Source organism: Tursiops truncatus, chromosome 13 (assembly GCF_011762595.2).
Source record: "Tursiops truncatus isolate mTurTru1 chromosome 13, mTurTru1.mat.Y, whole genome shotgun sequence".
In the NCBI taxonomy this organism is placed as follows: domain Eukaryota; kingdom Metazoa; phylum Chordata; class Mammalia; order Artiodactyla; family Delphinidae; genus Tursiops; species Tursiops truncatus.
In genome coordinates, this window is record NC_047046.1 from 63,095,399 (window position 1) to 63,119,626 (window position 24,228).

Below are 24,228 nucleotides of genomic sequence, written 5' to 3' on the forward strand. Positions count from 1 at the left end.
CTCAAGCCACAGCTATCAGCGCGGACCCCAGAGATGGGGATGAGACACTAACACTGCTGCTGCAGCCACCAAGAAGCCTGTGTGCGAGCACAGGTCACTATCCACACCTCCCCACCCGGGAGCCTGTGCAGCCCGCCACTGCCAGGGTCCCGTGATCCAGGGACAACGTCCCTGGGAGAACACATGGTGCGCCTCAGGCTGGTGCAACGTCACGCCGGCCTCGGCCACCGCAGGCTCGCCCCTCATTTTGTACCCCTCACTCCCCCGAGCCCGAGTGAGAAAGAGCCCCCTAATCATCTGCTCCTTTAACCCTGTCCTGTCTGGGCGGGGAACAGATGCCCTCAGGCAACCTACACGCAGAGGTGGAGCCAAATCCAAAGCTGAGCCCCTGGGAGCTGTGCGAACAAAGAAGAGAGGCAGCTGCTCCCAGCAGCCTCGGGAGCAGCGGATTAAATCTCCACAGTCAACTTGATGTATCCTTCATCTGTGGAATACCTGAATAGACAACAAATAATCCCAAAATTGAGGTGATGGACTTTGGGAGCAACTACAGGCTTGGGGTTTGCTTTCTGCATCTAATTTGTTTCTGGTTTTATGTTATTCTTAGTTTAGTATTTAGAGTTTATTATCATTGGTAGATTTGTTCATTGATTTGGTTGCTCTCTTCCTTTTTAAATTTTATATATATATATATATATATATATATATATATATATATATTTTCCTTTTTCTCATTTTGTGAGTATGTGTAAGCTTCTTTGTGTGGTTTTGTCTATATAGTTTTGCTTTTGCCATTTGTCCTAGGGTTCTGGCTGTCCTTTTGTTTTTCTTTTTTAATATAGTTTTTAATGCTTGTTATCATTGGAGAATTTGTTTTTTGGTTTGGTTGCTCTCTGCTTTCTTTCTCTCTTTTTTTTTTACTTCCTAGTTTTTTTATTTTTAATAATTTTTTTCTATTTTAATAACTATTTTATTTATTTATTTTCCTACTTTCTAATTTTTTCTTCTCTCCCTTTTCTTCTGAGCCGTGTGGCTGACAGGGTCTTGGTACGATGGTCGGGTGTCAGGCCTGAGCCTGTGAGGTGGGAGAGCCAAGTTCAGGACATTAGTCCACCAGAGACCTCCTGGCCCCACGGAATATCAAACAGGGAAAGGTTTCCCAGAGATCTCCACCTCAACGCTAAGACCGAGCTGCACTCAACAACCAGCAAGCTACAGTGCTGGACACCCTATGCCAAACAACTAGCAAGACAGGAACACAAAACCACCAATTAGCAGAGAGGCTGCCTAAAATGGTAAGTTCACAAACACCCCAAAACACACCACTGGACGTGGCCCTGCCCACCAGAAAGACAAGATCCAGCCTCATCCACCAGAACATGGGCGCCAGTCCCCTCTACCAGGAAGAAGTACACAACCCACTGAAACAACCTTACCCACTGGGAGCAGACACCAAAAACAACGGGAACTATGAACCTGCAGCCTGTGAAACACAGACCCCAAACACTGTAAGTTAAGCAAAATGAGAAGACAGAGAAATACACAGCAGATGCACAAGGGGAACACCCACCAGACCAAACAAATGAGGAGGAAACAGGCAGTCTACCTGAAAAAGACTTCAGAGTAATGATAGTAAAGATGATCCAAAATCTTGGAAACAGAATGGGGAAAATACAAGAAATATTTAACAAGGACCTAGAAGACCTAAAGAACACACAAACAATGATGAACAACACAATAAATGAAATTAAAAATTCTCTAGAAGAAATCAATAGCAGAATAACTGAGGCAGAAGAACGGGTAAGTGACCTGGAAGATAAAATAGTGGAAATAACTACCGCAGAGCAGAATAAAGGAAAAAGAATGACAAGAATTGAGGACAATCTGAGAGACGTCTGGGACAGCATTAAACACACCAACATTCGAATTACTGGGGTCCCAGAAGAAGATATTAAAAAAGGGACTGAGAAAATATTTGAAGAGATTATAGTTGAAAACTTCCCTAATATGGGAAAGAAAATAGGCAATCAAGTTCAGGAAGCACAGAGAGTCCCAAACAGGATAAATTCAAGGAGGAACACGCCAAGACACATTTTAATCAAACTATCAAAAATTAAATACAAAGAAAAAATATTAAAAGCAGCAAGGGAAAAGCAACAATTAACATACAAGGGAATCCCCATAAGGTTACCAGTTGAACTTTCAGCAGAAACTCTGCAAGCCAGAAGGGAGTGGCAGGACATATTTAAAGTGATGGAAGAGAAAACCCTACAACCAAGATTACTCTACCCAGCAAGGATCTCATGAAGATTCGATGGAAGAATTAAAACCCTTACAGACAAGCAAAAGCTAAAAGAATTCAGCACCAGCAAACCAGCTATACAACAAATGCTAAAGGAACTTCTCTAGGCAGGAAACACAAGAGAAGGAAAAGACCTACAATAACAAACCTAAAACAATTAAGAAAATGGTTAACAGGAACATACATATCGATAGCTACCTTAAACGTAAATGGATTAAATGCTGCATCCAAAAGATACAGACTGGCTGAACGGATAAAAAAAGAAGACCCATATATATGCTGTCTACAAGAGACCCACTTCAGACCTAGGGACACATACACACTGAAAGTGACAGGATTGAAAAAGATATTCCACGCAAATGGAAATCAAAAGAAAATTGGAGTAGCAAATCTCATATCAGACAAAACAGACTTTGAAATAAAGACTATTACAAGAGATAAGGAAGGACACTACATAATGATCAAGGATCAATCCAAGAAGAAGATATAACAATTGTAAATATATATGCACCCAACATAGGAGCACCTCAATACTTAAGGCAAATGCTAAGAGCCATAAAAGGGGAAACTGAAGGTAACACAATCACAGTAGGGGATTTCAACACCCCACTTTCACCAATGGACTGATCATGCAAAACGAAAATAAATAAGGAAACACTAGCTTTAAATGATACATTAAACAAGAGGGACTTAACTGATATTTATAGGACATTCCATCCAGCAGATTACACTTTGTTCTCAAGTGCTCATGGAACATTCTCCAGGAGAGACCATATCGAGGGTCACAAATAAACCCTTGGTAAATTTAAGAAAACTGAAATCATATCAAGTATCTTATCCGACCACAACACTATGAGACTGGATATCAATTACAGGAAAAAATGTGTAATAAATACAAATACATGGAGGCTAAACAATACACTACTAAATACCCAAGAGATCATTGAAGAAATCAAAAAGGAAACCAAAAAATACCTAGAGACAAATGACAATGAAAACACAATGATCCAAAACCTATGGGATGCAGTAAAAGCATTTCTAAGAGGGAAGTTTATAGCTATACAAGCCTACCTCAAGAAACATCTCAAATAAACAATCTAAACTTACACCTAAAGGCACTAGAGAAAGAAGAACTAACAAAATACAAAGTCAGCAGAAGGAAAGAAATCATACAGATCAGATCAGAAATAAAGGAAAAAGAAATGAAGGAAATGATAGCAAAGATCAATAAAACTAAAAGCTGGTTCTTTGAGAAGATAAACAGAATTGATAAGCTATTAGCCAGATTCATCAAGAAAAAAAGGGAGAAGACTCAAATCAATAGAATTAGAAATGAAAAAGGAGAAGTAACAACTGACACTGCAGAAATACAAAGGATCATGAGAGATTACTACAAGCAACTATATGCCAATAAAATGGACAACCTGGAAGAAATGGACAAATTCTTAGAAATGCACAACCTTCTGAGACTGAACCAGGAAGAAATAGAAAATATAAACAGACTAATCACAAGCACTGAAACTGAGACTGCGATCAAAAATTTTCAAACGAACAAAAGCCCAGGACCAGACAGCTTCACAGGCAAATTCTATCAAACATTTAGAGAAGAGCTAACACCTATCCTTCTGAAACTCTTCAAAACACAGCAGAGGGAGCAACACTCCCAAACTCATTCTACGAGGCCACCATCATCCTGATACCAAAACCAGACAAACATGCCACAAAAAAAGAAAACTACAAACCAATATCACTGATGAACACAGATGCAAAAATCCTCAACAAAATACTAGCAAACAGAATCCAGCAGCACATTAAAAGGATCACACACCATGATGAAGTGGGGTTTATCTCAAGAATGCAAGGATTCTTCAATGTACACAAATCAATCAAGGTGATAAGCCAAATTAACAACCTGAAGGAGAAAAACCTTATGATCATCTCAATTGACGCAGAAAAAGCTTTTGACAGTATTCAACACCCATTTATCATACAAACCCTCCAGAAAGTAGGCACAGAGGGAACTTACCTCAACATAATAAAGGGCATATATGACAAACCCACAGCCAACATCATTCTCAATGGTGAAAAACTGAAACCATTTCCTCTAAGATAGGAAACAAGACAAGGATGTCCACTCTCGCCAATATTATTCAACATAGTTTTGGAGGTTTTAGCCACAGCAACCAGAGAAGAAAGAGAAATAAAAGGAATCCAAATCGGAAAAGAAGAATTAAAGCTGTCACTGTTTGCCGATGGCATGATACTATACATAGAGAATCCTAAAGATGCCACCAGAAAGATACTAGAGCTAATCAATTAATTTGGTAAAGTAGCAGGATACAAAATTAATGCACAGAAATCTCTTGCATTCCTATACAGTAATGATGAGAAACCTGAAAGAGAAATTAAGGAAACACTCCCATTTATCATTGCAACAAAAAGAATAAAATACCTAGGAATAAACCTACCTAAGGAGACAAAAGACCTGTATGCAGAAAACTATAAGACACTGATGAAAGAAATGAAAGATGATACAAACGGAGAGATATACCATGTTCTTCGATTGGACGAATCAATATTGTGAAAATGACTATACTACCCAAAGCAATCTAGAGATTCAATGCAATCCCTATCAAACTACCAACAGCATTTTTGACAGAACTACAACAAAAAAATTTCACAATTTGTATGGAAACACCAAAGACCCAGATTAGCCAAAGCAATCTTGAGAAAGAAAAACGGAGCTGGAAGAATCAGGATCCCTAACTTCAGACTATACTAAAAACGTACAGTAATCAAGGCAGTATGGTATTGGCACAAAAATAGAAATATAGATCAATAGAAAAGGATAGAAAGCCCAGAGATAAATCCATGCACACATGGTCACCTTATCTTTGATAAAGGAGGTAAGAATATAAGATAAACTCATGCACATATGGTCACTTTATCTTTGATAAAAGAGGTTAAGAATATACAGTGGAGAAAAGACATCCTCTTCAGTAAGTGGTACTCGGAAAACTGGACAGCTACACGGAAAAGAATGAAATTAGAACACTCCCTGACACCATACACAAAAATAAACTCAAAATGGATTAAAGACCTAATAAAGGGCAGACACTATAAAACTTTTAGAGGACAACATAGGCAGAACACTCTATGATATAAATCAAAGCAAGGTCCTTTTTGACCCACCTCCTAGAGAAATGGAAATAAAAACAAAAATAAACAAATGGGACCTAATGAAATTTACAAGCTTTTGCACAGCAAAGGAAACCATAAACAAGATGAAAAGACAACCCTCAGGATGGGAGAAAATATTTGCAAACGAAGCAACTGACAAAGGATTAATCTCCAAAATATATAGGCAGCACATGCAGCTCAATATCAAAAAAAACGAACAACCCAATCCAAAAATGGGCAGAAGACCTAAACAGAAATTTCTCCAAAGAAGATATACAGATTGCCAACAAACACATGAAAGGATTCTCAACATCACTTATTATTAGAGAAATGCAAATCAAAGCTACAATGAGTTATCACCTCACACTGGTCAGAATGGCTATCATCAAAGAAATCTACAAACAATAAATGCTGGAGAGGGTGTGGAGAAAAGGGAACCCTCTTGCACTGTTGGTGGGAACGTAAACTGATACAGCCACTACGGAGAACAGTATGGAGGTTCCTCAAAAAACTCAAAATAGGACTACCATATGACAGAGCAATCCCCTTACTTGGCATATACCCTGAGAAAACCATAACTCAAAAAAAGAGTCATGTACCACAATGTTCACTGCAGCTTTATTTACAATAGCCAAGACATGGAACCAACCAAAGTGTCCATCTTAGTGTCAACCTAAGATGAATGGATAAAGAATATGTATATACATACATATATACAATGGAATATAACTCAGCCATAAAAAGAAACGAAATTGAGTTATTTGTACTGAGGTGGATGGATCATACAGAGTGGAGTAAGTCAGAAAGAGAAAAACAAATACTGTATGCTAACACATATATATTAAATCTTAAAAAAAAAAAAGGTTCTGAAGAACCTTGGGGCTAGACAGGAATAAAGATGCAGACATAGAGAATGGACTTCAGGACATGGGGAGGGGGAAGGGTAGGCTGGGAGGAAATGAGAGAGTGGCATGGACATATATACACTACAAAATGTAAAACAGATAGCTATTGGAAAGCAGCTGCATAGCACAGGGAGATCAGCTCATTGCTCTTTGCCCACCAAGAGGGGTGGGATAGGGAGGGTGAGAGGGAGACGCAAGAGAGAGGCCATATGCAGATAGATGTATATGTATAGCTCATTCACTTTGTTATACAGTAGAAACTAACACACCATTATGAAGCAATTATGCTCCAATAAAGATGTTGAATAATAATAATAATAATGAAAAATAACTTATTAAAACTTTTGGTATGAAGCTAAAGTACGGCTTAGAGGGAAATTTTAATTTTAAATGCTTACATTAGAAAAGAATTAATGACCAGTCACTCCCATCAGGAAACGTGCACAATCCTCTTAGATAGCCTCATCCACCAGAGGGCAGACAGCAGAAGCAAGAACTACAATCCTGCAGCCTGTGGAACAAAAACCACATTCACAGAAAGGTAGACAAGATGAAAAGGCAGAGGGCTATATACCAGATGAAGGAACAAGATAAAACCCCAGAAAAACAACTAAATGAAGTGGAGATAAGCCAGCTTCAAGAAAAAGAATTTAGAATAATGATAGTGAAGATGATCCAGGACCTCGGAAAAAAAATGGAGGCAAAGATCAAGAAGGTGCAAGAAATGTTTAATAAAGACCTAGAAGAATTAAAGAACAAACAGAGATGAACAATACAATAACTGAAATGACAAACACACTACGAGGAATCAACAGCAGAATAACTGAGGCAGAAGAACGGATAAGTGACCTAGAAGACAGAATGGTGGAATTCACGGCTGCAGAACAGAATAAAGAAAAAAGAATGAAAAGAAATGAAGACAGCCTAAGAGACCTCTGGGACAACATTAAACACAACAACATTCGCATTATTGGGGTCCCAGAAGGAGAAGAGAGAGAGAAAGGACCCGAGCAAATATATGAAGAGATTATAGTCTAAAACTTCCCTAACACGGGAGAAAAAATAGCCACCCAAGTCCAAGAAGTGCAGACAGTCCCATACAGGATAAACCCAAGGAGAAAGACACCGAGACACACAGTAATCAAACTGGCAAAAATTAAATACAAAGAAAAATTATTGAAAGCAGCAAGGGAAAAACGACAAATAACATATAAAGGAGCTCCCATAAGGTTAACAGCTGATTTCTCAGCAGAAACTCTACAAGCCAGAAGGGAGTGGCATAACATATTTAAAGTGATGAAAGGGAAGAACCCACAGCCAAGATTACTCTACCCGGCAAGGATCTCATTCAGATTTGACAGAGAAATCAAAAGCTTTACAGACAAGCAAAAGCTAAAAGAATTCAGCCCCCACAAACCAGCTCTACAACAAATGTTTAGGAACTTCTTCTCTAAGTGGGAAACACAAGAGAAGAAAAGGACCTACAAAAACAAACCCAAAACAATTAAGAAAATGGTCATAGGAACATACATATCGATAATTACCTTAAACGTGAATGGATTAAATGCCCCAATCAAAAGGCAGAGGCTCACTGAATGAATACAAAAACAAGACCCACACATATGCTGTCTCTACAAGAGACCCACTTCAGACCTAGGGACACATACAGACTGAAAGTGAGGGGATGGAAAAAGATATTCCATGCAAATGGAAATCAAAAGAAAGCTGAAGTAGCAATACTCACATCAGATAAAACAGACCTTAAAATAAAGAATGTTATAGGAGACAAGGAAGGACACGACATAATGATCAAGGGATCAATCCAAGAAGAAGATATAACAATTATAAATATATATGCACCCAACATAGGAACACATCAATACATAAGGCAAGTGCTAAAAACTATAAGAGGAAATCGACAGAAACACAATAATAGTGGGGGACTTTAACACCTCACTTACACCAATGGACAGATCATCCAGACAATTAATAAGGAAACACAAGCTTTAAATGACACAATAGGCTTCCCTGGTGGCACAGTGGTTAAGAGTCCGCCTGCCGATGCAGGGGATACGGGTTCGTGCCCCGGTCCGGGAGGATCCCACATGCCGCGGAGCGGCTGGGCCCGTGAGCCATGGCCACTGAGCCTGTGCTCCGGAGCCTGTGCTCCACAACGGGAGAGGCCACAACAGTGAGAGGCCTGCGTACCGCAAAAAAAAAAAAAAAAAAAAAAAAAAAAAAAAAGACACAATAGACCAGATAGATTTAATTGATATTTATAGGACATTGCATCCAAAAACTGCAGATTACACTTTCTTCTCAAGTGCACATGAAACATTCTCCATGATGGATCACATTTTAGGTCACAAATGAAGCCTCAGTAAATTTAAGAAATTGAAATCATATCAAGCATCTTTTCTGACCACAACACTATGAGATTAGAAATCAATTACAGAGAAAAAAAGTTAAAAAACCCCACAAGCACATAGAGGCTAAACAATACATTACTAAATAACCAAGAGATCACTGAAGAAATCAAAGAGGAAATCAAAAAATACCTAGAGACAAATGACAATGAAAACATGACGATCCAAAACCTACGGGATGCAGCAAAAGCAGTTCTAAGAGGGAAGTTTACAGGAATACAATCCTACCTAAAGAAACAACAAACATCTCAAATAAACAATCTAACCTAACACCTAAAGGAACTAGAGAAAGAAGAACAACCAAAACCCAAAGTTAGTAGAAGGAAAGAAATCATAAAGATCAGAGCAGAAATAAATGAAATAGAGACAAAGAAAACAATGGCAAAGATCAATAAAACTAAAAGCTGGTTCTTTGTGAAGATAAACATAAACCATTAGCCAGACTCATCAAGAAAAAGAGGGAGAGGACTCAAAATAATAAAATTTGAAATGAAATAGAAGAAGTTACAACAGACACCGCAGAAATACAAAGCAGCCTAAGAGAATACTACAAGCAACTCTATGCCAATAAAATGGACAAATTCTGAGAAAGGTATAACCTTCCAAGACTGAACAAGGAAGAAACAGAAAATATGAGCAGACCAATCACAAGTAATGAAATTAAAACTGTGATTAAAAATCTTCCAACAAACAAAAGTTCAGGACCAGATGGCTTCACAGGTGAATTCTATCAAACATTTAGAGAAGAGCTAACACCAATCCTTCTCAAACTCTTCCAAAAAATTGCAGAGGAAGGAACACACCCAAACTCATTCTATGAGCCCACCATCACCCTGATATCAAAACCAAACATACTACAAAAAAAGAAAACTACAGACCAATATCACTGATGAATATAGATGTAGAAATCCACAACCAAAGACTAGCAAACAGAATCCAACAACACATTAAAAGGATCATACACCATGATCAAGTGGGATTTATCCCAGGAATGCAAGGATTCTTCAATATACACAAATCAATCAATGTGATACACCATATTAACAAACTGAAGAAGAAAAACCATATCATCTCAATAGACACAGAAAAAGCTTTTGACAAAATTCAACACCCATTTACGATAGAAACTCTCCAGAAAGTGGGCATAGAAGGAAACTACCTCAACAAAATAAAGCCCATATACGACAAACCCACAGCAAATACCATTCTCAATGGTGAAAAACTGAAAGCATTTCCTCTAAGATCAGGACCACAACACGGATGTGCACTCTCGCCACTACTATTCAACATAGTTTTGGAAGTCCTAGTCACGGCGATCAGAGAAGAAAAAGAAATAAAGGGAATACAAATTGGAAAAGAAGTAATACTGTCACTGTTTGCAGATGCCATGATACTACACATAGAGAATCCTAAAGATGCCACCAGAAAGATACTAGAGCTAATCAATGAATTTGGTAAAGTTGCAGGATACAAAATTAATGCACAGAAATTTCTTGCATTCCTATACACTAATGATGAAAAATCTGAAAGAGAAATTAAGGAAACACTCCCATTTACCACTGCAACAAAAAGAATAGACTACCTAGGAATAAACCTACGTAGGGAGACAAAAGACCTGTACACAGAAAACTATAAGACACTGATGAAAGAAATGAAAGATGATACAAACAGATGGAGAGATATAGCATGTTCTTGGACTGGAAGAATCAATATTGTGAAAATAACTATACTACCCGAAGTAATCTGCAGATTCAACTCAATCCCTATCAAATTACCAATGGAATTTTTCTAGAACTAGAACAAAAAATCTTAAAATTTGTATGGAGACACAAAAGACTCCGAATAACCAGAGCAGTCTTAAGGGAAAAAACGGAGCTGGAGGAATCAGACTCCCTGACTTCAGACTATACTACAAAACTACAGTAATCAAGACAATATGGTACTGGCACAAAAACAGAAATATAGATCAATGGAACAGGATAGAAAGCCCAGAGATAAACCCACACACCTATGGTCAACTAATCTATGACAAACGAGGCAAGGATATACGACGGAGAAAAGACAGTGTCTTCAATAAGTGGTGCTGGGGACACTGGACAGCTAGTTTCATGTACATGTAAAAGAACGAAATTCAAACACTCCCTAACACCATACACAAAAATAAACTCAAAATGCATTCGAGACCTAAATATAATACCTGACACTATAAAACTCTTAGAGGAAAACATAGGAAGAACACTCTTTGACATAAATCACAGCAAGATCTTTTTAGATCCATCTCCTAGAGTAATGGAAATAAAAACAAACAAATGGGACCTAATGAAACTTAAATGCTTTTGCACAGCAAAGGAAACTACAAACAAGACAAAAAGAAAACCCTCAGAATGGGAGAAAATATTTGCAAACGAATCAACAAAGATTAATCTCCAAAATATGTAAACAGCTCATGCAGCTCAATATTAAAGAAACAAACAACCCATCCAAAAATGGGCAGAAGACCTAAATAGACATTTCTCCGAAGAAGACATACAGATGGCAAAGAAGCACATGAAAAGCTGCTCGACATCACTAATTATTAGAGAAATGCAAATCAAAACTACAATGAGGTTTCACCTCACACCAGTCAGAATGGGCATCACCAGAAAATCTCCAAACAATAAAAGCTGGAGAGGGTGTGGAGGAAAGGGAACACTCTTGCACTGTTGGTGGGAATGTAAATGGATACAGGCACTATGGAGAACAGTATGGAGGTTCTTTAAAAAACTAAAAAATTACCATATGACCCAGCAATCCCACTACTGGGCATATACCCTGAGAAAACCATAATTCAAAAAGAGTCATGTACCAAAATGTTCATTGCAGCTCTATTTACAATAGCCAGGACATGGAAGCAACCTAAATGCCCATCGACAGACGAATGGATAAAGAAGATGTGGTACATATATACAATGGAATATTACTCAGCCATAAAAAGGAACAAAATTGGGTCATTTGTAGAGACGTGGATGGATCTAGAGACTGTCATATACAGTGAAGTCAGTCAGAAAGAGAAAAACAAATATCGTATATTAACGCATATATGTGGAACCTAGAAAAATGGTACAGATGAACCGGTTTGCAGGGCAGAAATTGAGATACAGATGTAGAGAAGAAACGTATGGACACCAAGGGGTGAAAGTGGCTGGGGGGCGGAAGGGGGTGATGAATTGGGAGATTGGGATTGACATATATACACTAATATGTATAAAATGGATAACTCATAAGACACTGCTGTGTAAAAAAATAAACAAAATTAAATAAATAATGTATAGAGGCTCAGACAAGAAAAAAAGAATCAATCGAAAAAAATACAAAAGAATCAATGACCTAAATTTAAGCTACAAGGATCTAAAACGACCAAATTAAATGGGAAGTAAGTAGAAGAAAATAATGCAGAATAGAAATAAAATCAAGCAGTAAAAAGGCAAACACAAGAGAAAAGTTTAAGAAGCCAAAAACTGGTTCTTTAAAAATATTAACTGATAAAGCCCCTGCAAGACTTATCAAGAATAAAAGAGAAAAGTCAAACTATCAACATTTTAAGTAAAAAATGGGTCATCAAGATTTACTTGATATTGCAGACAACAAGAGGATAACAGATTAGAAATAACTTTATAGCAATAAAATCTACCATTCAGATGAACAAAATATCTTATAAGACACAAGTTAGCACACCAACACAAAAAATTGAAAATCTAAATAACTCTCAATTTAAAAAACCCTTCGCTATAAATGATGGCTTCTCTGGTAGAAGCTATCAAGTGTTTAAGGAAGAATTAATTCCAATCCTATGCAGTCTTTCAGAAAATATTAGAAAACCTCATCCAATATATTTTGATCCCAGCATAATTATGATATTGAAACTACAGAAAAACATTACAAGAAAACTAAAGACCAAAATCTCTCATAAACATAGATGTGAAAATCCTTTTAAGAACATTAGCAAATCAAATCCATAAATATTTTAAAAGTATAATTTATCATAACCAACTAAGGTCAAAATTCATTTGTTATTAGAAAAATCATTTAGTGGAATTCACTCAAGAAGAGTAAAACTGTATTATCTTCTCAATAGATGCAGAAAAAGTATGGGCAAAATTCCACAGCCACTCATTACAAACACTCAGAACGCTAGGAACAGAATGGAAAATCCTCAATCTGATAAAGATAATCTATTAACATCTAACTTATTGGGGGAATTATTAAATGTATTCCCCCTATGATCAAGAACAATGCAAAAATATCCATTCTTAGTATTTCTATTCAATAGTTTACTGTAGGTCTCAGCCAGAACAGAAAAAGAAGAAAGCATAAAGATTAGAAAGCAAGAAGTAAAACTGTCTTTATTTAAGAGATGGCAAGGTAGTATGTATAGAAAATCTTAGGAATCTACAGAATACTAGATACAAAAAGTGATTTTAGCAAAGTTCAGGAAAAAAGATCAACATACAAAAATCAAATTTTATTCTATATCCTAGGAAAAAACAATTAAAAATAAAATTGAAAAATAAACATTTACAATAGCATGAAAAGGTTAAAACAGTGAAGAATGCATCTAATGACAGAAATGCTATATATCTATGCTAAAAACTGTAAAACACTGCACAGATGGCATAGCCAATAAGACCACTACCTTTAAGTTCTCAAACCTGACCCTCCGTTCTTGACAAATAACCTTATTTTCCTATTTTATTTAGAAGATTGTAGTCATGAAGATTAAACTGCTTCTGCTTCTGGATCTCAGTCCCTCAATTTACTTCTAATTTTCATGCAATCAAGTTTCTTCCTTTTTCTTAATGGTTAATTCATCCTTTTATAGTTTCTTTAAATATACTCACATAGTATTTACTGTAAGTTAGGAACATTTAACTTCTTTACAAAAATTAACTATTAACAACCCTATGGGTTTGGTACTATAATTATTCCTAATTTACAAACAAGGAAACTGTGTGCCTCGGTCATCTAGCTAGTATATAGCAGAGGGACAATTCAAACTCAGGTAGTCTAGTTCAGAGTCCAACCATACTATCCTGCCGCTATGCATTTGGTTAGAGAAGCTGTCTCCTAAGTGGGGTATGTGAACCTTGTCTAGGGGTACACAAAATGACTGGCTTGCAAGAAAAAAAAATTAGAACTAAATCAAACTTATATTTCTTGTGATGTTCAGCCTGATCCTTAATGTCCACAAACTTTAAAGAATGAAGGCTTGACCGGAGAAATTTTTAAAAAAAGAAAAAGCAAAGTGAAAAATAACAGGTACTTGTTCATACAGTTCTGTATTCTGCATTATTTGTCCTACGGTTACTTTTTTGTTTGTTTATATTTATTTATTTATTTTGGTGGGGGAGGGTCACACAGCTAGATCTTAGTTCCCCGACCAGGGATTGAACCCATGCCTCCTGCAGTAGAAGCGGAGTCCTAACTACTGGACTGCCAGAGAATTCTCCTCTGGTTACCCTTTTAAAAAATATTAACTCCTTCTATTCCAGCAGAGCTTGAAAGATCAATTTAATTATGTCCTTCCCTCAGGGAAGGTATGGACCAGAGTTTAAAAACAGGTTAATTTTGTTCTAAATTGGGACCCTGCATCAGTCAGAAAATTCTTCCCATGGCACTGAGAGAACAATAGATAGCAGGTAGAAGACTGGTATTTAAACCAACTTTTAGCATCTCATGAATCAAATATTCACACTGTTACTGTCATTACACTAAATAATTTTAAATGTGTCATTTTGAAAAGACAGTAACATTTCCCCCCACTGAAACAGAATTAGAAATATTAGGTTACGTTCAAAGCTAGCCCCAAAACATTGAATTCATTTTAGTTGATTCAGCTTATTATCCACTTTTAGATTTTGACCATTATCATAACCAATGATTATATTCATCTTATTGTTCTTCCCATGTTTCAGCTATATTATAGAATAGGCATTTGTGCACTAACTGGAATCCTTATGGCCTTTTGTGCCTGGCTTCTTTCACCTAATATAATGCTTTCAAGGTTCATCAATGTTGAAGCATGCATCAGTACTTCATTCCTTTATATGGCTGAATAATATTCTAACGTATGGATATAAATCATTTAATTTATCCATTAATCATTTGATAGACAGTTTGGGTTGTTTCCAATTTTGGGCTACTATGAATAATGCTTACATGAACATTTGTTTACAAGTTTAATGTGGACACGTGTTCAATTTTCTTGGGTGAAATTGCTGGGTCTATTGTTATACTATATTTAACTTTGAGGAATAGCAAATCTTTCCAAGGTAACTGAACCATTTTACATTCCCATTAGCAACATATGAAGACTCCAACTTCTCCAATCTTCATTGAGACTTCCCCCTTTTTTGATTATAGCCATTCTAGAGGGTGTGAAGTGATATGTCATTATGGTTTTGATTTGCATTTCCTTGATGATTAATGATGTCATCAGGGCATATTTTTATTGGCATTCACTTCTAAGTGTCACAGTAGCAACTGTCCATCAACATGACTGATTTAGGAATACAGTTCTTTGACACACATGCATTTCTTAGGAAGATATATTCGGAAATCTAAATGTCATTTGCCGTAAGATATTTGCATTGAGATGTATAATATAGGGAATTCCCTGGAGGTCCAGTGGTTAGGACTCTGCGCTTTCACTGCTGAGGGCAGGGAACTAAGATCCCACAAGCTGCACGGCCAAAAAAAAATTTTTTTTTAAAAACATACGTTATTTCCAATGATCATCATCTACTTTTCTTGGTTATCTACTATTTTGAAAAGCTATAAGTATGATTAGCTATAGCAGAAACTTCCTCACTTGGGAGTCTAAATAATGGAAGAATTTAAACAACAGAATTATTGTAAAAGCCAACCACCCCAGCCCCCACCATGTAAAAAATAACTTAGATTATCATAACTGCAGAATGCTTTAGTATAAACTGTGTAGAAAAGCGGATGCTATAATTTGGGAGGTTGTGATATTAAGGTGTCCAATCCTTAAGATATAACCAGGGTGAAATAGATCAAAACATACAATTACAATGACATCACAGCTATTTCACTGGTGACCTGTTAGTTCTGATGGGTTATATACATTTTATTACATAACAACTGTTTTAAAGCTTTGATGTGTGTAATATCTATTACACGTCAATTTTTTCTTCACTGTGTTTTAAGCTGATAGCTAAATATTAGAAATTAATTGCATTAGGTCAGGTACAATATACAAGGTATTTTGTGTAAACAATCTACTATAATTCAGAACTCACTAGTAAGTTAAAAGAGCACTGAAAAGCTGATCCCCATCTCTTACTTCCAAGTTCCTCTGAAAGCCTGTTATTGGGATAATTAATTAGAATCTTTCATCACAAAGACATTTATTCATAGAGTACCTAAAACTTTAAACAGAAGCACAGAATATCAATATTTTAAAAAGAAAAGTGAGTGTTCTCCCATTTTTATTTGTTTACTCTAATAAGAGAAAATTCTAACAATTATTCTGCAGAGTAGCATACGTTAATCTTTCACTGACTCCTCTGATGATTCAAATATGATTATTAAATCAAGATGATTCTTTTTTTTTGATATGTCCCAACTTCTCTAAATGTAAGGGTTATGAATAACTCTAGTGAGTTTCCAACAAGGCAAAAATGTGTATCTAATTACTGAGGAATTTTGAAAAATATTTTTACCTGTATCCATACTTTGGTTCAACTGTTGATCACTTGTTTCTCCATCTTCACTGATATATCCAGGAGGTGGCGTTTCTAAAAAAGTTTGGAACAAATCACGTACAGGTTCAATTTAATCTCGCCTTTTCTCCCAGCTACCAAAGATAACCAACAAATCACTCCAAATAACATAGGAATGTTATATAACATCTCTATAAAAAGCAATATTGGATACTGAGGGCTTAAGATTCAGGTTCTCATCCAAACCTTATAGGTGAATCCTTAAAACTTACTTGTAATATAATTGAGCTCTCTGTGCATATTTTCTTAGCTATTATTTACATATCTGGCTCATTGTCATATGTGTATTTTCTGGGGCAAGAGCCAAAAACATAACTTCAAAGATGCCTCAGTTCTGATCGGTATGTTTCAAAGAATCTAGTACCCATAATTATGATTATTTTTTAACCTAATGGCCATCATGGATGGGTACTTAAGAGATGATTAAAGGACACACAACACAGGCAAACAAGATTTTGGATTACAAAATAATACAGGCTTACATCTTACATTAGGTTCTATAGGGCAAAATATGGTAATATAGTTCAGGAATGGTCTAGCTTGAATTCTACCTAAAAAGTATATTGCTCCATGATTGCTAACCAGTAAATCTTGAATGCTTGAGGCAGAAAATTAAATTCAAATACAGACTGCTACACAAAACTGAGGCAAACTACTTCCTGAAAATACTTAAGATTCTAATGTGCCATTTCCAATATGGTTTATGAACAAAATGTTTATATTCAGGAAGCATCTGAATATCTGAATAAACTTCATGTAAAATAAAAACATTTATACAATTTTACCAATTATAATTTCAAGGAGGAAAAAATAAGTTTAAATGATGTGGGTTAAAGGCTTCCTTCATAAACTTTTTATAATCTCTCTTCAATAAGCTAACTATAAATTTTAACTTAAGTATCAAACTTTTCTTTTTAAGTGTCAGTACCCCAAAATTTTTAATGTGAGAATAAAATAAATTCTTTCATACACTCGAACAACAAAGAATACAAAAATAAGAATAAATACCATTATGTGCTATTTTAAAAGTTAAAGCAAATTAAAAAAAAGAGCTGAGCTTTGCCAGTTTAACCACTCATGTCTCAAAGGTCTAAAGAGGAATAAATACTGAACTGATAAATATGTTATCTTTTTTCATTTTTCTCCATTATTAGTTATCTATAAAATAATAAACAACAAAGGTACTAGTGTTTTCGAGGAAATGTTAAAATTTCTTTCGCGATGGACTAAAAAGCGAATCCCAAGGTTTTGCTGTCAGTTGGAGCTGGGTAAAGCCCCACTGTCCAGAAAAGCAGATAGGTGTAATCCACTTGTGATTTTCTACTTTGTAAAATGCCCAAATCTAAACAAGTAAAGACGACAGGGAAAATAAGCCCAAACATCTCCACAAGTGAAAGCCACTAAACATTCTAACACCCTCCATATAATTATTGGGTAGGTGTCTTACAAGAGTGTATGCTTACACCTCAGTTTCCTAAGTATTGTTGAATTATACTAATTCCCACATCAGAGACTTAAGTACTCCCTCACCCAAAACACTACCCACAACCCACACGTAACCACTTCCAGTCAAATTCTTCTCCCTACTAAATGCCCTTTGTTCATCCTCCTTCCCCTCACCCTGGCCTCCACTCTCCACAACATCTTTGCCCTGTCCTAACTTTTCAAAATGTTGGTTTCCCAGCTACCCAAAAAACAGCTTTAAATCCTCTTTTGGAATAGAACAGTAGTAAAAGAAAAAAGCATTAAAATAATCAGAAAACACTTTCTAACCTTAAAATTAGCTATTTTTAAAAATCCTTCCTTTTCCTTATGTTTTCAAAATTATCTCCAATGAACAAGCATTATTTCCATGATGAGACAAAGCAATTTTTTAAATGTAGTTGAAACTCCAAGTTCCTTACATATTTTCAGTTGTATAAAATAAACATAAGAGCGGAATAGATAAATATTACACAAGGAGAAAAAAGACACTAAAAAAATCCTATGTATAGCTAAATGCTCAATCTTTTACCTTTAGTTTGTGCTAGGAAAAAAAAAACAAAAAAAAAGGAAACAGACAAAAAAGGAAGAAATTATTAGCTGTTGTCCTAACAAACAGTGAAAACTAAAAGAGTAGTTTCCATATCATGGGATATTACTGGACATATAATATAATAGAGCAGAATTTGAGAACCATGCAGTTCATTTATTTATCAGCATTACTGAGTCCCAGATGAAAAACAACTAAAACAGAGGTTTTCTGATTTTCAGCACAACATACGTGTTGCTATGTCTGTAGAACTAAAAATTGTAAAAAGCCAAACCATAATTTATTAATACTTGAACATTTATGAACAAAATTTGTACCTATCCCAAATTTTAGGAGATGCTGAGGCAAAAATACCTGGGATATAATTACTCTGTGGCTCAATTCCCGCTGGGAAATTAGTGTTTTCTGGAATGGAGTGGGTATAATCATCCAGAGGTGGTAGTTCTGTTAAGATCTCAGTATGCCGTGGCACTAACACCGGAGGCAAAACTAAAAGAGTAAAAGAAATCCAAGTCAATGGCAGAGCAAAGGGGAGGGTGACACCTGTATTAAAAGTTTTCATTAATTTTTGAAGTTTAGGATCCACCTACTTGGCATTATTTGGCTATTGAGAAACTGACAAACCTGATTATGATTTTAACTTGTCATAGTCCACAATCTAAATCTCCAAGTTCCAATTTATCTTGTACTTTTGGGGACAAAGTGATCCCGGTAATATTATATTACCACAGAAGTTCATAAATCCTCATCGGAAAGGTTGCAGAAACATTTGTAAAATCAGATTTGGGGTATTTTTTGAAAATATAGCTGTATTCTTTTAGTTTCAAGTATACAGTATAAGTATACAGTTCAAGTATACAGCTAAGTAAATTGAAAGTCCTGCTATGAGTTTTACCGAACTGCTTAGATGCAAATGATGTCATTAAAGTACATCAAAAAAACAAAGAGCAAAATTACTGAAAACAGGTAGTACAGCAGACAAGTAATAAGACATATCATTCAGTTCTAAGCAGACTGTGTATCTGTGGGATTAGAATTTCCTAGACATGTACTTTGATGTGAAATGCTTGCTATTCCAAGAAACTAAGATATCTTTCCCTCTAAGATATATTTTCCCATAACATGTGTTAAAAAACTTAAAAGTATTTTTAATTACTGCCAAAAAATATACTGAATTTAAGGTAATTTATTAGTTTTATACCAAAATTTCCCTGGGTCAATTAGGTATAAGAGTACCTAATACACTTAAGTTCAAGCATTTAATTAAAACAAGGGGAAAAAAATCTACTTTTCCTACCTGGTGTCTCAACTCTCTGGTAGTGGTAAGGGTTTACACATACTTCATCCTTTTTAAGATTAAAAGCATATTCGCAGTTTTCAATTGCCTTGAGTTCATGATGGCTGTGAAGATCAGGCCAGCGCCATAATCGGCAATATATTACATGCGGCAGTCCTTTCCGATGAGATACCTGAAGACGACCATCAAGAGACCTATTGGGAAGCAAGGGAAAAGAAAGGTGGGAACTTCAAAAAAAAAAAATGTTCTCAATTGAGATAAATTAGTACAATAAGAGCATAAAGAAAGGAATGACAGACGTTTAGTTAGTTTTAGTGAGTACAAGGAAGAAAAATGTGTTATCTAATGGATCTCATATAAAAGTAAGCAGCAACACTAGGGTATGTTTCTTATAAATATGCTACATAAATGACTCAAATGTCAATGAACGGGTAACCGCTTGGGGAAAAAGTGATTTTTTAAAAAAAGTATCATATAGCTATACTTGAAAAACTTTTGTCAACAACTTCCATCTTTAGTGAATCAAACTCTTATTTAGGGAGGCTTTTAAGGGCATTATTTCTGTAGGTGACAGAATTGTCAAAAAAAGGAACTAGTGTGAAGAATGATAAATACCAACAATGATGTAAAAGTAACTTACTAAAACTAATGTAACTCATTACCCAGTTGTGATTGCTTTGAGTACTGAGGTATATTTCTATACAGCTCACACATAAATGCAGATGGTGATGAATATGATGAGATGAAATGGACCAATACCAATATGCTCAAAAAAGAGAATAAGGTGATAAAAAAAGATAACATAAAAACGAGTTAGCCTGGCATTAATTGTGATATAAGGGGTTCAGTAAATAAGTATGTGCTTATTAGTATACAGATGAGATTTAGATGATAGCAAGAAATTTAGCAAAAAACTGGTTATGTATCTACTTAAAAATTAGGCCAACGACAGATTATAATCTAACCTCACACTAAAATGAGAATATAGTTATCAAAGTTTCTATTCTTTAGGGGATGCAATAATTTAAAAAAGATTCAAAACTAGAATTTCATTGATAAAACATCAGCTGAAACATTTAATATATTTTTAATACTGGCAAGCAGTTATTTTAAATGCCATGCCTTATTTTACATTAAGGAAACATCCAAGGCAAAATTATACTAAGCAACCCACTATAGGTCTTTACAAAACACCCTCCCTCCCACAAGATCTCTAGGATTCGATAGAGGGCAGAATATTCACCTGGTTTGTTCAGAGAAGCTGTAAAGGCCTGTTGTATCCCACTGATCTATCGTATTTGGTGTACTCAGTCCCCAAATTTCAGAGCAAGTGCTGTGCATAAATTGAAAAACAAAAAATTGATGTGAACATGGAAGCATGGTTATTCAAATTACCATGATGTAAAACATGGAAAATGTACAGAATACTTCCTTCACCCAGAAAATATACATTGCTTCACTTTTTCACAGGCATTTAGTGCTGGTTTCTATATTTTCTATATGAAGGAAGCCAATAAAATGGAACATGTGACTCCAGATAAGTTATGATTATGTTTTTAAAATGTGAACACCAATGCTCTCTAGCTTAATGAAATCAATACCTATGCCTTTTCCAATTTCTTCTACTCACAACAAAGGATCCTATGCCATTAGCCTTACTAACAGTGCTTCATTTTATAACCCAGTTTTTAAAAAAAACTTATCTAAAAATGGATGTCAACTAGTATTTTTAATATAGGTAAAATTCCAATTGAAATAGACATATACCCACAGTTAAGATTTCCAGGTTATTTGTTTGAGATACATATATATTCAGTTTTACTGAAAATTATTATTGCTCTCTTATTACTGTAAAGGACACGGAAATGGATTTTGAAGTCATTCTAGTGCAGCATACTACCTTAAAAGTTTTAAGAAATTGCTATGAGGACTAAAGATACGTGAAAGGACAAAATTCATAAAAGATAGTATGAATATGACAAAGTTGCTCTATCTAGTTTTTCTCATTAATACACCTGAAAGGCATACACCAGAAAGATCTCAAAATTTTTCTTCCACATTTCTTTCCAGAACAAGGGCAGCCCAGAGATAAGTCTGCCTATTTTCCCTGCTACCACTTCATCTGTGGGAGAAGAGAAGAAAAGGAGAAAAGAACAGGTGCTTAAAAACAGTCTGGAATGGAACTAATGACAGCCAAAGGGGTCTCAGTTATAACTAAGTCATACTTTTAAAATTAGAGTCAAAAGATAATTTCTGAAACTCTATTCCATTTCTTACATATTACAAAATCATCAAAATTTAAAGGAAGAGAAAGAAATATTTCAAAACAACTTTTGAAAATCAAATTAAACAACTGGTTAAATTCCAGATGTATACTTTGCTAATGAGCTAACTCAATCAGCATTTCAAAGGGCACTGGTGAAAAGTGCTGTCTTCCTGTGGCTGGACAACACATCAAGTGGGCTGCGGGGTTTCAGGGCTTCAGGGCTTCAGGGCTTCAGGGCTACAGGGCCTTCTGCACAGTCACTGGGCTGCAGAAACATTTCACGCCGTGCTTTGGAGGCTACAGTAAGTATAATACTGGGTGGTTTTTAAAAATACATTTTCAGACACTTTCCAGCAGCTTTCTGAGACATTTTACAGATTCTCTTGGTTTTTAGGCTTCTAACTTCCACTTCTCAGACGACAAAAGTCAGAAAAAACCAAACTGGAGGATAATTCAGACCTTTCCTTTTTTCCCAAAGGTGTACTGACTAAACAACCATCACATAAATGGTCCTTTAATTCGGGTATTTATCAAATATCTACTGGAAACATACAGCACCATGTAGTTTAAAACAATAAAATCAACTAAATTCTAGAGTCTCATGAATCCAAATTTAAACCTCAGAAGGAACAGTATGCATCTTACTCTTCTCTCTTTGAAAATAATTTGAGGAAAATGATTGATAAAAGAGTAGATAATGAGGCTATTCTGCTCTTATGAGACTAAAATGAACATTTCACTCAAGTTAACTCTGGAACTGACATGAGAACCAAAATGTAATAGGTCATGAAGAGCTTAAGTTGTGCTTTATTCAAGCCTTGAAATGTATCAGAGAACAATAAGCAGTAGTTGTTAAAAACAGGCAATGGATTTAGAGGCAGAAAGACCTAAATCCCAACTCTAACTCGGCCACTTTCCCACTGCCATCACAAGGTATATTTAAGCCTCAGTTCTACTGATCATTATAATCTCTCTCACACAAATTGGAAAGTTTATTTAAAAATAATAAATTTGCTTCTATCAAGTAAAATATTTCCTTGTTTATATATGAAAATTTTTCAAAGAATCAATTTATAACAAAATATACAAAGCACCTAGAATAAATGTAATTATAAATGTGTCAAAACTACACCAAGAAATATTTTAATTATTACTAAAGAACACAAAAATCAACTGAGCAAAGAGAAAAACATACATCTTCCTAGACAGGAAGATAACATCATAGCGATATCAGTTCTGTCAAATTTATATATCTGATGCACTCAATAAAAATTTTAAAAAATTGTTCAAGACCCTGATAAAATTACCTGAGATATAATGTATCAAAATAAACAAGAATGACCAGGAAAACTCTGACAAAGAAGAAACTGGCCATTACCAGATCCTGAAACACATTATAAATCCTCAGTAATGGAAATAGTATGCAATTAACAAAAGAATACACAAACAAAACAGAACAGAGATTCTGCCAGTAGAGTAGCCTCAATCAGGGAAATCTTCCTTTGGATAAAAATGAGAGCCTCTGAACAAAATATAATAAAATTTAACTATTTGAAAATATAATAAAATCAACTATTTGATAACAGTGGAGAGAGACCAAAAACAGATACAAATTGAAGGGAAGTCAGCCTTTGTAAGGGGGGAACTGCACTGGATGCGAGCTGCATTTGTGTGGCTCTATATCCAAAGGCACCCCACAGTGTAAGCTACCCAGGGCAACTAGACCTTAAGCAGAAAACAGCAGTTTTAAGGACCTGCAGAATCAGAGGGTGGATTTGGGGCTGCTGGAAAGGCTGGAAAGAGAAGAGGGAAATCCCATAATGACGGAAGCCACGAAGGGAAAAAAAAATCTGAATAGGGGTATGAACTCTGCCCAGACCCTTAAACTATGCATGTGGGAGAGACTGCAGAGGCCTGCTGAAAACCAGTGCTTAAAAGTCTGAAAGAACTAAGCTGAGATTTCAGCTGTTTCTTTTCTCAGAGGCAGTTTGGACTCTGAGGTCACCCAAAACTATCTGTTAGAACAAAAATCAACATTC

General features: G+C 35.6%; 1 protein-coding gene across 4 annotated transcripts in view; it reads right to left on the reverse strand.

The window, feature by feature from the left end:
• SMAD2 (SMAD family member 2) overlaps positions 1–24,228 on the reverse strand; it is a 103,221-nt gene that overhangs the window by 24,633 nt on the left and 54,360 nt on the right. The window contains exons 3-6 of one of the 4 annotated variants that reach the window (XM_019937017.3): positions 21,167–21,256; positions 19,924–20,117; positions 18,981–19,115; positions 16,535–16,609 (exon numbers count right to left, since the gene is read on the reverse strand). In XM_019937017.3, coding sequence (XP_019792576.1) covers positions 16,535–16,609; positions 18,981–19,115; positions 19,924–20,117; positions 21,167–21,256 — 494 coding nt within the window. The remainder of the gene's footprint in view (positions 1–16,534; positions 16,610–18,980; positions 19,116–19,923; positions 20,118–21,166; positions 21,257–24,228) is intronic. The other 3 variants (XM_073790699.1, XM_033837723.2, XM_073790700.1) reach the window with 3 other exon arrangements.